This window comes from Salmo trutta, chromosome 2 (assembly GCF_901001165.1).
Source record: "Salmo trutta chromosome 2, fSalTru1.1, whole genome shotgun sequence".
Taxonomy (NCBI): domain Eukaryota; kingdom Metazoa; phylum Chordata; class Actinopteri; order Salmoniformes; family Salmonidae; genus Salmo; species Salmo trutta.
This window is the reverse complement of record NC_042958.1, coordinates 52,015,284-52,031,376: the sequence shown is the minus strand read 5'-3', so window position 1 is coordinate 52,031,376 and position 16,093 is coordinate 52,015,284. Positions and strand designations below refer to the sequence as shown.

General features: G+C 46.5%; 2 protein-coding genes across 3 annotated transcripts in view; both read left to right on the top strand.

Annotated features, from left to right (window-relative positions):
- Nucleotides 1–3,378, top strand: part of LOC115156882 (protein phosphatase 1B) — a 30,382-nt gene extending 27,004 nt beyond the window's left edge. For both annotated transcript variants that reach the window (XM_029704693.1, XM_029704687.1), the window contains exon 8: nt 1,361–3,378. In XM_029704693.1, the coding sequence (XP_029560553.1) occupies nt 1,361–1,384 (24 nt within the window). In that variant the 3' untranslated portion in view covers nt 1,385–3,378. The remainder of the gene's footprint in view (nt 1–1,360) is intronic.
- A 10,672-nt stretch (nt 3,379–14,050) lies between these two features.
- Nucleotides 14,051–15,893, top strand: LOC115156875 (homeobox protein SIX3). Its single transcript, XM_029704676.1, has 4 exons — nt 14,051–14,238; nt 14,320–14,691; nt 14,955–15,118; nt 15,409–15,893. Exons 1-4 carry the CDS (start codon nt 14,110–14,112, stop codon nt 15,539–15,541), a joined length of 798 nt encoding a protein of 265 aa, XP_029560536.1. The 5' UTR covers nt 14,051–14,109; the 3' UTR covers nt 15,542–15,893.
- Nucleotides 15,894–16,093: the final 200 nt, after the last annotated feature.

Below are 16,093 nucleotides of genomic sequence, written 5' to 3'. Positions count from 1 at the left end.
GGGCGTGTGCAAGGGCGTGTGCAAGGGCGTGTGCAAGGGCGTGTGCAAGGGCGTAATTTCCGCCTGCACCACCGGGGGCAGTATCGCTCAGTGCTGGAGGAAGCTCTCGCTGTCTACCGTCTGCCTGGGGAAAATACAGCCCACACGTGAGGAATCCTCCTTTACCGCAGATGACCTCCCTGACTCCCCATCGCCCTCCCCCCTCTCTCCTTCACCCGCCGTCGTCGAGACGCCAGACCACCCACCCGGACAGAGAGAGAACCAAAGACACGGCCCCTCCAGCAGCTCTGGCAGACCTCGACCAACCAGGTCCCCCTGGCTGGATCTCTACCCGACTGAGTTAGAGGACTTCGCTCCTCTACTGGACTTGCGTTATAAAAGCTCAAGTTCCCATAAACCACCTGTCTGTGTCTGTCTGGTTGGCCGTGCGTGAGAGAGAGTCTGTGCGTGCCAGTGTGTGTGTTTGGTAGAATGTGTGTGTCCACTTCAGTACTGTAAGGTCCTGTTCTACTTCAAAATTCAGGAAAAATAGAATGTTCTAAAAGAAGTTCAAAATACAGAACTTTTTCAAATACTTGCTTTTCAAAAAGTGTGTCCCCTATCATTGTTGTATTTATCTCAGAACATGGCACTTAGTATATGACGGCAACAAGGCACAAAATGGTTGTGAAACGTGTATGTAAAACGTGTATGCACGTTTTACTATACTTCTGAGTACCAGAAGTCCTCACAAGAATAGGAAACCAACTAAAATTGAGAGAACTGAGGACATTTTGCCGGTCCTCACTTGTAAAAAGGCTATTGGGGGGGGGGGGGGGGGGGGGGCTGAATCTGTTCCATACAGCAATTTGTGAACAAATAAAATAATAAAAGTGATTTGATTTAATAATCATACTAAGATCTGTATCTGATTGGTTTGTCTCTTGTCTGTCAGATTTGGTCGGTGTCTGACAGTCTTTCTGTTCTGGTATAGAAACACTTTTTCCTGTAAACATTCCATTGTGGGTCTGAAATGGCTCTTAACGTTCTGAATAGTGTACAGTGAATTCCTATTACATGGCATCCTGGCATTTCTAGCATACTCAGTACAAATGTTATATTCTTGACAAAAATCCAATTAAATGGGATGTAGCCTAGTATGAGAATTGAGACACAGCCGGCCTTTCAGTAGGCCACCGTCAGGTGAGTCCAAGATCGACTCATCCCACAGATTGACCCACATATCGACCCCTCACATTCTTAGCTCCTGATCCACACACACACACACTTCTCAACATCAGTACGTAAATAACATCAGATTTATATTGTATTTCCTATGCCACCTCATAAACACCTTCTCTCTGTCCCCTCTTTCTCTCAGTGTGATCTGGAGGACCACTGGTAGTCGTGGTAACGGCGACCCCGGTCTCCTCCTGTGATTGGTCTAGCCACCCAGAGGGGGAGTTGCCTCCTCCACACGCCCAGTGGACGACGTGCATGTGTGTGAGGACGAACCCACACACACACGCCCTGCTGTTACCTGGGAGGAGTGTGATTTTGGAGGTGTTGCGGTTGTTTTAAGGACTGATGAAACGTCAGAATGGTAGAAGATGATTTTTACCTTCCAGGTTTTCTGGTGTTTTTATTTTTATTTTTTGATGTTGTTGACATTGATCACCCGACTACACACGGACATGAGGACCTGAGGTGTATTTGTGTATGTGTGTGAAAGAAAGCTTTGAGGCGGGGACCAGGAACCAGACTGGTTCAATCTGGCTCTTGTCTTGGACCCGAACACACACACACACCCTTCAACCTTACACACCACATCCTGCACATGCATGTACTACACACACACACACTCACACTCAGAGGAGGGGTCCACGTGCTACATGTTGATGGTTATACAACCCCTCACGACCCCCTCTGCAAAACTCCACCGCTACTGGACAAGTTATTGGTTAAAACTGATCCCACCTGACTGCCTCTGATTGGCTCCTGCTGATGGATGGAGATTTGTGATGTTTTTTTCCTCTTGTTTGCTGTCAGATAAAGGAAGGAGAAGAGGAGTAGAGAAAGTGGAGTGCTGAATCCCAAACCAGTTCCTTCCCCCTCGGCCCTAGATTTGCGCGTTCGTGCCAGCCATGTGCACAAGTTTCCCAAAGCTGAGGGAGTTAAAATATTGCGGGATTAGGGGTTAATTCAACCCTCTGTTACACTTTGATACTTCACAGAAAAGTAGTATACCGACACCCACCACGACATGTTTTGGAGTTTGTATAATTTCATAAATTGTTAAAATGCGTGCCTAATTATGTCACATACATTTGTTTGTCTGATTTCGAGGTCTGACGTAATGAATTATAATACCTTCCAAATGAAATGTTCAATTTACTACGATTTACACTATATATTGAAACAATGGGACATTTCTCAATTAGAATTTCATGCACATTTAATTTCTGAACGTGAATTGCATCATGCAAGTCATGTGTCCCAAAGTTGATGGGGTTCATTGATCACTTCGTTGTGCTGAAAATCAGCCTCCTGTTTTGTCAGCAAGTGTGACATTGGAGGGACCTCAGTGAGTTGGTAGAGGCAAGGGACTGGTTTGGGATTCAGCAGAGGACTATAAGTCTCTCTTCTCTCGGGTGGGAATGGGCTCACAATGGTGGATTCTGAGGGGGTGGGTTTTGTGTGAAGATATCATCCTGTGTGATGTCACTGGCTGGACTAAGGGAGGGAGGGAGGGAGTAGGGCTTAGGGTGTCACTGTTGGACCTGCTTTGTCCAAAACAGACCTCTCCTAGACCCCGCTGTCTCACCACCTTCCAGCCCTGCCACTCTTCCCTGCCCCCTGATCAAAGCAGGATCAATAGTTAACCTGGTCACTTTGATCAACATTCACACGTAGCTGTTTATTTGACAAATTATTACTAAAGCTGAAGTTGAATTAAAATCTCTTTTTTAAACTAGGAAATATGGATTTTGAGAATATTTAGGAACGTTACCTAAACATTTGATCCTGCTTTGTGACGACATACCCTCTGGTAGACTCAGTTGGCCCCCAGACTTCTTCTAGTTTTAAAGGTGCACCCCGCAATGTGACGTCACCATACACTGCAGGGCAACTTCCTGGTTTCACAATTAAAATCTGCCAAAACTGACAATTAATATTCTGTTGCTGTTTTCTTTAAAGCAGAGTGCTGCCCTCACTGTATGACGAAGTCAAATTGTGGCATGTACCTTTTTAACCCAGGTAGAGTCCCAGTGTTAACCCTGTGTTCCTGGTTCGGACTACATCGGTAATGTTTTGTTTTTGCTGTTGTTTGATTGCACTCACATTTGATTACAGAAAGCGTCTATATATGAAATAAAATACCTGCCAAGGACCAGTGGCCACTGTCTCTGGGTAATGTGTATACTTTACCCTTTTTATGTGCATTCCAATTTTCACTTATTTTTCTGGAAGTGGACACTCATGCCTCCTCATGGAGGGACAATGAATGGAGTGTACACTTCAGGGAGAATCAAACTGCAGCCCCCCCCCCCCATACCCTCTGTTTCTCAATCATCATTTCACCATAATCTCCAATTGAAATCACATCTTTAAGGTGTTCTTAATCTGAGCTGGATTAGGGGATTATGGGCTGTTTGCGTGTTTTGTGGGGGAGTTGTTTAATTTTGTGATGGGTTACTCTAACCCCTGGGGTCAGAGGATCTTCAGTTATTCATATTTTATACAGCTTTTTTTATTCATCTGTTTCTCATGGTAACACACCAGCTCCTCTCCTAGGGCAGAGGTATGACTGGACATCCTGCGATTCTTTGTTTTGTGGAGGGTTCTGCATATAGATAGTAAAAGTGTGTGTGACAGCATATGATTTCTAGTGGAGTCATTTAGCAGATGAGGTCAGGCCATTGTTAGAGGGATAATCTGCTTTGACTGCTCAGATGGGTTAACACACTGGATTAGAGCAGATTATTATACGCACAAAGACACGCCATGCCCCTCCCCTACTGCTGCCTCCCTCCTACCTTACTTCTGTGCCCTCTGTCCCTTCCTCCTCTTCCTATCTCTCTGTTTTTTTTCTTCCGACTCTCCTTGTTTTCAACTAAATTCTATTCAAGGGCTTTATTGGCATGGGAAACATTGCCAAAGCAAGTGAAGTAGATAAAAACAAAAGTGAAATAAACAAAAATGAACAGTACATTACACTCACAACTCCCTCCCTCCCCTCTCTCGTTTTTCCTTACCCTCTTCTCCTGCCCCTTTCCTTCCTTTTTTCTCCTCTCCTCAGTTTCTCCTCTCCTCAGTTTCTCCTCTCCTCAGTTTCTCCTGTCCCCTCGCTTTCTCCTCTCCTCGCTTTCTCCTCTCCTCAGTTTCTCCTCTCCTCAGTTTCTCCTCTCCTCAGTTTCTCCTGTCCCCTCGCTTTCCTCAGTTTCTCCTGTCCCCTCGCTTTCCTCAGTTTCTCCTGTCCCCTCGCTTTCCTCAGTTTCTCTTGCCTATTTGATAATACTGAATACAAATAGCTGTAGACAGCTGTGTGTTCCTCCAGCTGTTTGTGTTTTTGTCCACACACACAGTCATTAAAAACAACCTTGTTAATGTGATGTCACCATATTACTGGATAATTATTTAATTACAGAGTCAACATCTGCCCAGTTCAACCTACCCTAACACACACGCACACACAGAAGAGTCTTTGGGACATATGATCTATTTATAATCTTATAGTTTTGTGTTAATAGGTGAGTGTTTATACTTTTGTTTGAGTGGGTACTCATCCACATTGCTCTGGCCAAACACCAGGCCCACTGTTTCTTTTCCACCGTGAGGCTGGATTTGATCTCCTCCCTGACGACTTCTCGAATGTGAACACATTAAAACGTTCTGATTGGTCCCAGAAACCGATAGGTTGGGTCAGAGCCTGAACACACTTGAGTAAAGCAGCGTTTTGGAAATAGTTATTGGCTTTGATACTCTGATTGGTTAGAGACAATCCAATCGCTGATGACTTAAGTACAACGTCCCTCACTTGGACATCAACAGAAAGGACTTCTACGAGGGCAGTCTGACTGAATGTATGTAGAGAGAGATTAGTCGTGTTACTTTTCAATGGGTTCCTGAACCTGAAGTCGCCATCCACCCAGTAAAAAGTAGCAGGGGTTACACACGAAGCACCCAGGTAAAACATCACAATGTTAATTGCTTGCGCGACCTGTGTGCAGTCAAAAGACAATGCCATCCATGCTTGCTAACTTGTAACTTGTTTCCAATACAACTGTTTTAGACAGACAAGCAAGTGAAATAAACAGTAAATGAACAAACACATTTTGTAACGAACGTGTGCTGTCGTCACCAGACTGTCCGTGTCAAGTTGACGTACACTTTATATACAAAAGTATGTGGACACCCCTTCAAGTTAGTGGATTTGGCTATTTCAGCCACACCCGTTGCTGACAGGTGTAGAAAATCGAGCACACCGCCATGCAATCTCCATAGACAAACACTGTCAGTAAAATGGTCTTACTGAAGAGCTCAGTGACTTTCAACATGGCACCTTCAAAGGATGCCACCTTTCCAACAGGTCAGTTTGTAAAATTTCTGCCCGGCTAGAGCTGCCCCGATCAATTGTAAGTACTGTTATTTTGAAGTGAAAATGTCTAGGAGCAACAACGGCTCAGCCGCAAAGTGGTAGGCCACACAAGCTCACAGAACGGGACCGCTGAAGCGCGTAGTGCGTAAAAAATCGTCTGTCCTGACTTCCAAACTGCCTCTGGAAGCAAAGTCAGCACAATTACTGTTCATCGGGAGCTTCATGAAATTGGTTTCCATGGCTGAGCAGCCACACACAAGCCTAAAATCACAATACGCAATGCCAACAGTTGGCTGAAGTGGTGTAAATCTCGCCGCGTTCTCTGGAATGATGAATCACACTTCACCATCTGGCAGTCTGACGGACGAATCTGGGTTTGGCGGATGCCAGGAGAACGCTACCTAACTGAATGCATAGTGCCAACTGTAAAGCTTGGTGGAGGAGGAATCATGTTCTGGAACTATTTTTCATGGTTCCAGTGAAGGGAAATCTTAACGCTACAGCATACAATGACATTCTAGATGATTCTGTGCTTCCAACTTTGTGGCAACAGTTTGGGGAAGGCTCTTTCCCGTTTCAGCATGACAATGCCCCTGTGCACAAAGCGAGGTCCATACAGAAATGGTTTGTCGACATCAGTGTAGAAGATCTTGACGGGCGTGCACAGAGCCCTGATCTCAACCCCATCGAACACCTTCAGGATGAATTGGAAAGCCGACTGTGAGCCAGGCCTAATCGCCCAACATCAATGCCTGACCTCACTAATGCTCTTGTGGATGAATGGAAGCAAGTCCCCGCAGCAATGTTCCAACATATAGTGGAAAGCCTTCCCAGAAGAGTGGAGGCTGTTATAGCAGCGAAGGGGGGGACCAACTCCATATTAATACCCATGATTTTGAAATGAGATGTTTGACAAGCAGGTTCCCACATACTTTTGGTCATGTAGTGTATTGGAATGTCTTAGTGTGGGGTGGAAGAATGCAACACATTACCTTGTATGCACATTATTGTGGGAGAGCCTCCTCAAAGAGTATGAATTAGGCTGTTTTGAGAAGGTTTGAATCCTAAGCAACCTGCCTACACATTGTTGGAAGTACAATAGACCAACATAGCTACTGTAGTGGGTCAAAGCTGTATGCTGGAAAACCTTGGTTGAGCATGGGTGAAGTAATGCATTGTGCTCGTGAATTTCTTTTCGTTTTCGGCTTCAGACCAATGCCTACTTCTCACTTTTTATTAAATTCAGTGAGTCATCAGGCAACTCTTCTCCTTCCCTTTGTTCCTCCTCCCCTTCGCTCCTCCTCCCCTCCCCCTCTTCGCCTCCTATTATTTGGCCTCCTGTTTAAATGTGATGTATGTTTCTGTATGGTTCATATTTCTCTATGGGGAGATTGGGGACAATAGATGTGTATTGAGTATAGAACCAGCCTGATATACAGCTTATTAGGACAGAACGTTGATACCAGCGTACCTTTGTGTGTCTCCTTGTGTGGGTCAAGTAGACACACATCTACCTGGTGTTACAGTTCCATTATAGATCCACCAGTCTGCTTTAGACTCCACAGTGGATCTGACAGACTGTGATCAATAGCTAAGACAGTTCAAGTAGTGTGTGTGTGTGTTTATGAGAGAGAGTTTGAGAATTGAGTGAATGGATACAGCCTTGACATATCGTGGTTCAGATGCCTCATCCTGAGTGAATAAACAAACACATTCCTAGACAATGCAGACCACTATACACACACACACACACACTGACAGGGCTCAGACAGGTCCATCTGCATGTGGGGGTAATAGGCATTAACCCTTTGAGCCGTGCAGTGACCCCCCCCCCCCCGGTCCACACTGACACATCTGCATGGGCCTGTGTGTGTTTTTTCTCGTTGTTTTTGATTCATCTGGAAGCATGAAGAACAACAATGTGTCATAAGTGATCAGATGTGTCAATCACCAATCTGGTGTACGGTTGTTTTTGGACAGGGCACAACAATCTTGCCGCATCCCAAGTCAACTCCCCAGACCTCATATCCTGTAGATATATAGAACTTCATCTAGCCCTCTGAAATCAAATCTCACTGTATGATGTCTGCATCCCAAGGTAGTGGACACACACACACACACACACACACACACACACACACTGGACACATGAGCATACATGCACACAGACAATTATCATTATGATGAAATAAATCGCAGGTCCAGGGTGTGACCTCTGTCCACTATATCACTGTTAAGCAGCTTGCCCCATTAATACCGGTAATGGCAAACATCAGGTACGGGGGCATTGTGGGGGAGAATCTCACCTAGACCACAGACGGAGCGTGTGTTCTGCCGTTAATACCGGTAATGGCAAACATCAGGTACAGGGGCATTGTGGCGGAGAATCTCACCTAGACCACGGACTGAGCGTGTGTTACTCTGTGTTCTGCCATTAATATAAACCATTATTCCACTGTTCTGCTTCATCATATTCATCATTTGAGTGTTAAGCCATTCTATTATAGTCAGATTATCATATCTAACACTAGTCTGATAAACACATTCAATCTGCATTAACACAGATCCAGTTAGGCTCAACGGTATGCACTAGGTCAGGCTTCCTGAACCATGGAACATACGCTTGTTTTAAAAGACACACACACATATATATATATATATATTATAAATAAAATTGTGTGTATATATACAGTTGAAGTCAGAAGTTTACATACACTTAGGTGGGAGTCATTAAAACTTGTTTTTCAACCACTCCACAAATTTCTTGTTAACAAACTGTAGTTTTGGCAAGTCGGTTAGGACATCTACTTTGTGCATGACACAAGTCATTTTTCCAACAATTGTTTACAGACAGATTATTTCACTTATCATTCACTGGGGGTCAGAAGTTTACATACACTAAATTGACTGTGCCTTTAAACAGCATGGAAAATGACAGAAAATGATGTCATGGCTTTAAAAGATTGTGATAGGCTAATTGATGTAATTTGAGTCAATTGGAGGTGTACCTGTGGATGTATTTCAAGGCCTACCTTCAAACTCGGTGCCTCCTTGCTTGACATCATGGGAAAATCTAAAGAAATCAGCCAAGACCTCAGAAAAAAAATTGTGGACCTGGCTCATCCTTGGGAGCAATTTCCAAATGCCTGAAGGTACCACGTTCATATGTACAAACAATAGTACGCAAGTATGAACACAATGGGAACACGCAGCCATCATACCGCTCAGGAAGGAGATGATTTCTCTCTCCTAGAGAGAAACGTACTTTGGTGCAAAAAGTGCAAAAAAAATCCCAGAACAACAGCAAAGGACCTTGTGAAGATGCTGGAGGAAACAGGTACAAAAGTATCTATATCCACAGTAAAACGAGTCCTTTATCGACATAACCTGAAAGGCCGCTCAGCAAGGAAGAAGCCACTGCTCCAAAACCGCCATAAAAAAGCCAGACTACGGTTTGCAACTGCACATGGGGACAAAGATTGTAGTTTTTGGAAAAATGTCCTCTGGTCTGATGAAACAACAATAGAACTGTTTGGCCATAATGACCATTGTTATGTTTGGAGGAAAAAGGGGGAGGCTTGCAAGCCGAAGAACATCATCCCAACCGTGAAGCACGGGGGCGGCAGCATCATGTGGGGTGCTTTTCTGCAGGAGGGACTGGTGCACTTCACAAAAAAAGATGGCATCACGGGGAGGAAAATGATGTGGATATATTGAAGCAACATCTCAAGACATTAGTCAGGAAGTTAAAGCTTGGTCGCAAATGGGTCTTCCAAATGGACAATGAGCCCAAAGAAAATTTGTGGGCAGAACTGAGAAAGCGTGTGCGAGCAAGGAGGCCTACAAACCTGACTTAGTTACACCAGCTCTGTCAGGAGGAATGGGCCAAAATTGACCCAACTTATTGTGGGAAGCTTGTGGAAAGCTACCCAAAACGTACTCCCAGGTTAACAATTTAAAGGCAATGGTACCAAATACTAATTGAGTGAATATAAACTTCTGACCCACTGGGAATGTGATGAAAGAAATAAAAGCTGAAATAAATCATTCTCTCTACTATTATTCTGACATTTCACATTCTTAAAATAAAGTGGTGATCCTAACTGACCTAAAACAGGGATTTTTTACTAGGATTGAATGTCAGGAATGATGAAAAAATGATTTTAAATGTATTTGGCTAAGGTGTATGTAAACTTCCGACTTCAACTGTATATATTACATTTAAGGTGCTAGTTTTCTGGACAGCTGTGTCTTCACATACTTAGTAGGAGCCAGGTGCAACCAGAGTATCTGGCTGAAAGAAGAGCCCAGACCTTGAAAGCTTCCTCTTCTGATAGATGTTACTGCCAAAGGTCCAATGGGAGACTTTACACAATTAATCCTGTAACAATGGTGTTTCAAAATGGGGGCATACATGTCACATAACAACAGGACAAGCTTTTACGAACAAGGACAGTTGAGCTGTTTTGCTATTGAAATGCCAGTACATCATAAAATAGTGAACAGATGGGTATTCCTTCTCATCAAGAATCTGATGAAATCATATTTTGTGTAAGAAAACCCAGTTTCTAAGAGATGCACAAAACACAGGTCTAGCCAAGGCTAAATATCTTACATTGACAGTTTATTAATTTGGCAGACACTCTTATCCAGAGCAACTTTTATTTATTTGAACCTTTATAACTAGGCAAGTCAGTTAAGAACAAATTCTTATTTACAATGATGGCCTACACCGGCCAAACCCGGACGACGCTGGGCCAATTGTGCGTCGCCCTATCACGGCCGGTTGTGATACAGCCTGGATTCAAACCAGGGTGTCTGTAATGATGTCTCAAGCATTGCACCACTCGGGAGCCCAACTTACAGTTTGTGCCGGTCTCTGAGATTATAATTGATCATTAATACATTCCAGAATCCAGGGTATTTATTTATTTAATCTAACTATGTCCACTAAACACAAATCTGAGAATGTAAGAGTTAATTCCAGCCTTGGCTAGAGGTAACTTTGTTCTCATTCACATCAACAAAATGCCTGGCACTGTAGTGACACTCAAATGAGGTATAAGTATCTACCCACTGGGCACAGACGTCAATTCAACGTTCTATTCCACGTTGGTTCATCGTCATTTCAAACAACATTGATTCAACCAGTGTGTCAGAGGAAAATGAGATGAGATCCACTTTCAATCTGAAACCACCTCTGCAGGTTGTATGTTTACAATAAAGTCATGAATAAGGCATGTTTGCACCTCTTTTCAAGTCCACCCATGCCCTGGTGTGTAAACCCTTGTCTGTAGATTCACTTTGTATGATCAGCTACAGTTCAACATAAAGCATACACAGGTAACAGCTGGATAGTACCCAGGGACTGCTTGAATGGATGACCCATTTAGCCATGTCATTATCTGGAGTGTAGGCACTCAGTTCAAACGTAATCATGTCTAGAATATGAAAGGGACTTGGGCTGACGTTCCTTGTTTAAAGGAGGCCACGCTGTTGCTTAGCGAGTACCACTTCCTCCTGATTCGGCTCATACTGAGGCTGGAACTCAGGACCTCTGCCTCACTATGTAGACCGGGGCGGCAGGTAGCCTAGTGGTTAGAGCGTTGGACTAGTAACCGAAAGGTTGCTAGATTGAATCCCCGAGCTGACAAGGTAAAAATCTGTCGTTCTGCCCCTGAAAAAGGCAGTTAACCCACTGTTCCTAGGCCATCATTGTAAATAAGAATTTGTTCTTAACTGACTTGCCTAGTTAAATAAAGGAGAAAAAAACTCATGTTAACCACACTGCTAACACACTGCTAACCCTAATGCCTTACCTAACTGAAGACCAAAAAGAGATTTACAATACAGACACATTTGACTTTGCAGCTGGCCCATCTAGCGGAAACCACTCAGTTCTGCCTCCAGGATGAGATTTGTCCCAATAAACGTCAGCATCTCGGTCATTCTGAACATTTTTCTTCAAATGACAGAAATGCCAATGAAGACAGGGTACTATTTTGGTGCGATAGGTTCAGCCTGCCAGGCGTGCCGGGTGTGATAGGTTTAGCCTGCCAGGCGTGCCGGGTGAGATAGGTTCAGCCTGCCAGGCGTGCCGGGTGTGATAGGTTCAGCCTGCCAGGCGTGCCGGGTGTGATAGGTTCAGCCTGCCAGGCGTGCCGGGTGAGATAGGTTCAGCCTGCCAGGCGTGCCGGGTGTGATAGGTTCAGCCTGCCAGGCGTGCCGGGTGTGATAGGTTCAGCCTGCCAGGCGTGCCGGGTGTGATAGGTTCAGCCTGCCAGGCGTGCCGGGTGTGATAGGTTCAGCCTGCCAGGCGTGCCGGGTGTGATAGGTTCAGGCCTGCCAGGCGTGCCGGGTGTGATAGGTTCAGCCTGCCAGGCGTGCCGGGTGTGATAGGTTCAGCCTGCCAGGCGTGCCGGGTGTGATAGGTTCAGCCTGCCAGGCGTGCCGGGTGTGATAGGTTCAGCCTGCCAGGCGTGCCGGGTGTGATAGGTTCAGCCTGCCAGGCGTGCCGGGTGTGATAGGTTCAGCCTGCCAGGCGTGCCGGGTGTGATAGGTTTAGCCTGCCAGGCGTGCCGGGTGTGATAGGTTCAGCCTGCCAGGCGTGCCGGGTGTGATAGGTTCAGCCTGCCAGGCGTGCCGGGTGTGATAGGTTCAGCCTGCCAGGCGTGCCGGGTGTGATAGGTTCAGCCTGCCAGGCGTGCCGGGTGTGATAGGTTCAGCCTGCCAGGCGTGCCGGGTGTGATAGGTTTAGCCTGCCAGGCGTGCCGGGTGTGATAGGTTCAGCCTGCCAGGCGTGCCGGGTGTGATAGGTTTAGCCTGCCAGGCGTGCCGGGTGTGATAGGTTCAGCCTGCCAGGCGTGCCGGGTGTGATAGGTTCAGCCTGCCAGGCGTGCCGGGTGAGATAGGTTCAGCCTGCCAGGCGTGCCGGGTGTGATAGGTTCAGCCTGCCAGCCGTGCCGGGTGAGATAGGTTCAGTCTGCCAGGCGTGCCGGGTGTGATAGGTTCAGCCTGCCAGGCGTGCCGGGTGTGATAGGTTTAGCCTGCCAGGCGTGCCGGGTGTGATAGGTTCAGCCTGCCAGGCGTGCCGGGTGTGATAGGTTCAGCCTGCCAGGCGTGCCGGGTGTGATAGGTTCAGCCTGCCAGGCGTGCCGGGTGTGATAGGTTCAGCCTGCCAGGCGTGCCGGGTGTGATAGGTTCAGCCTGCCAGGCGTGCCGGGTGTGATAGGTTCAGCCTGCCAGGCGTGCCGGGTGTGATAGGTTCAGCCTGCCAGGCGTGCCGGGTGTGATAGGTTCAGCCTGCCAGGCGTGCCGGGTGTGATAGGTTTAGCCTGCCAGGCGTGCCGGGTGTGATAGGTTCAGCCTGCCAGGCGTGCCGGGTGTGATAGGTTTAGCCTGCCAGGCGTGCCGGGTGTGATAGGATTAGCCTACCAGGGGTGCTGCCCACATTTTTTCCCAGCCAACAGGAAAACCAGAACGAATGCACTTCCTTCTCCTTTTCAATCTGAGCCAGATTGACAGTGCTATGACCCAATGAGAATGGGGGGCCACCAAGGGAGAAATTAGTAGGGGAAGGGGTGTGAATGTTTTAGTTTTTAAAGCTAATTTCCTGAAATTCTACACCTCCCTCCATCCCCAGTGGTAATTTCACCTAAGGCATAACTAGCTACTTATCATTTTACCACTTTACACATGTATTTGAGATTCCACTGTAAACATCATTTGCCTGATGACATGCTAGTGGACGAGAGTCTAATTTCTTACAAGCACATTTGTTTCCACATTTTCTCCAAGTTCCCTCTCCTCGCTGCTTCTCCTCGATTACCTTTGCACTTTTTCAAAAGAAGGTGAGGAGGGGATGAGAAGAATCAAGGAAATCCAATTGAGATTTTCCATTGACATTGTAGAATTCAAAACACTTTTTCTGGATAAACTGTAACCCTTTTTCTAACACTCTCTCCTCTCCTCCTCCTCATGTGTGTTTGTGCTCCTTCGGAGGGGAAAGGGTCTGTCTCTGGTTTGTCCTCCTTCGGAGGGGAAAGGGTCTGTCTCTGGTTTGTCCTCCTTCGGAGGGGAAAGGGTCTGTCGCTGGTTTGTCCTCCTTCGGAGGGGAAAGGGTCTGTCTCTGGTTTGTCCTCCTTCGGAGGGGAAAGGGTCTGTCTCTGGTTTGTCCTCCTTCGGAGGGGAAAGGGTCTGTCGCTGGTTTGTCCTCCTTCGGAGGGGAAAGGGTCTGTCTCTGGTTTGTCCTCCTTCGGAGGGGAAAGGGTCTGTCTCTGGTTTGTGCTCCTTCGGAGGGGAAAGGGTCTGTCTTTTACTAGGCTATGGTGGGTATTGCTGCTTTCACAGCCCTGCCCCTTCCAGCAGGGCACCCAATGGAGATGCAGACCTAGGGTCCCAACCCGCCCATCAGGTGAGCTATAGAAAGACTCCACCAGACTGTCGAGCTCATAACGGAGCTCATAACGGAGCTCATAACGGACAACTGGCTTTTTCTTCTCTTTTTTTCTTCTCTCCTCTACGCTGACCTGATGGTGTTCATGTCCCCGCTAGAGCTCTTTCCCGCCCATCTCCTCCTGCCCGGCATGCTCTTACCGGAGGAACCCCCTGCATGCGCACCTGCCTCTGCTCTCCATGGGCTCCGTTTCTCCGCAGCGCAGGTGTGTGTGTGTGTGTGTGTTTATTTGTTTGTGGTGTGTGTGTGTCTTACTTTTGGAGATGACAGTTGTTGTTCTTGTTAGGTGGCCGGTGTGTGTGAGACTCTGGAGGAGACCGGGGACGTCGAGCGGCTCGCGCGGTTTCTGTGGTCCCTGCCGGTGGCCCCAGGTGGCGCGTGCTTCATTACAGAGCATGAGTCCGTCCGGAGGGCGCGTGCCGTGGTCGCCTTTCACACCGAGAACTACCGCGAACTCTACTGCATCCTGGAGAATCACAGCTTTATGCGCCGCGCCTCGCACGGTAAACTACAGGCCATGTGGCTCGAGGCGCACTACCGGGAGGCTGAGAGGCTGCGCGGGCGATCGCTGGGCCCGGTGGACAAGTACCGTATCAGGAAGAAGTTCCCTTTACCAAGAACCATCTGGGACGGCGAGACGAACACACACTGCTTCAAGGTTTTTTGTTTGTTTTATTGGTGTTTAATATTCATCAGGCTTTGGCCTTTCTGGAGCTGTAGCTCAATTCTACCCCTTAATTGTTATGGGTAGCCTACATTTAATTTCTGGAGCTGTAGCTCAATTCTACACTTTAATTGTTATGGGTAGCCTACATTTAATTTCCAGTTATCTAGGTATTGTTTGGATTACATTATTATTTGTTTTCCCATAAATAGCCTACAGTTTATGATGATGTTGATAATAACGATGATCATTTCCAGGAGCGGACGCGGGGCCTGCTGAGGGAACGGTACCTCCAGGACCCCTACCCAGACCCCGCGAGGAAAAGGGAGCTGGCGCGCGCCACCGGGCTCACTCCAACACAGGTCGGGAACTGGTTCAAGAACCGGAGACAGAGAGACCGCGCAGCCGCCAACAAGAACAGGTTAATACAATACACAAATAAACGTCATTATATCATAACCCACAACTTCCGTTCAGGGAGAATGTACGCTATTGTTTAAAAATAGACAGGAAATCTGATTCTGCAATGTGAACCCAAATAGCTTTGGACTTTACATGAGTTCTGGATAAACATCTTGTATGAGACGCACTGATGTGTATAGGACTTTTACCTATTTTGCAACGTTTGCACTAAGTGTTTTCTAGGTCTATAAACATTTGGGTGGTGAACTGTGATATGGGTAATACAACTATTTGTGTGTTATTTCCCAGGCTCGCGCACCACGGGATGCGACCGGGAGCCATGCTCGCTCTGGCCAGGACAGAATGCAGCCCCACCGGAAGTGCATGCAGCCCGGAGATGATCCTCTCGGTAATGGACAGCGACTCTGACTTTGACATCTGAAACCCAGCCCATTGATAACGGGATACATGCTACTAAGGGGCTTGGATTTCACGGACAATTCATATGGACATATTTATTTTTGTTATGTTATAAGAGTTTGCTGTCTGAAACAGACCTACATGATATTTACAGTGTGCAGAACATCCATCTCTCTTTCTTTCGTTCTCTCTTTCTCACTCACTTCTGATGCTTTTCTGACAATCGTGGTGTTTAGTGCACCTTCCCTGTCTGTTTGTCTATCTGTAAATAAATTATTCACCTGATGTCAGGAAAATTGTACAGAAGCCCTGTTTGTTGGTTTATAATTGACAAATACGTACTTTATGAAAATACATGAAGTTGATATAATTGTTATGAGTTCATTTATTATTGGACTAGAGTTGGTCGTTGTTCTGCAAAGCATAAAGCGTTGTCATACACGGAGTGTGACTGCTTTTTGCAATGAGGTGTTATTTAATCACTGCGTGAACATAAACTGGCATCAAGTCATGTGAAACAGCGCATTCTGGTGGCAGACGCATTTTCTCCTTGAGACCACTAGATGGAGACAAC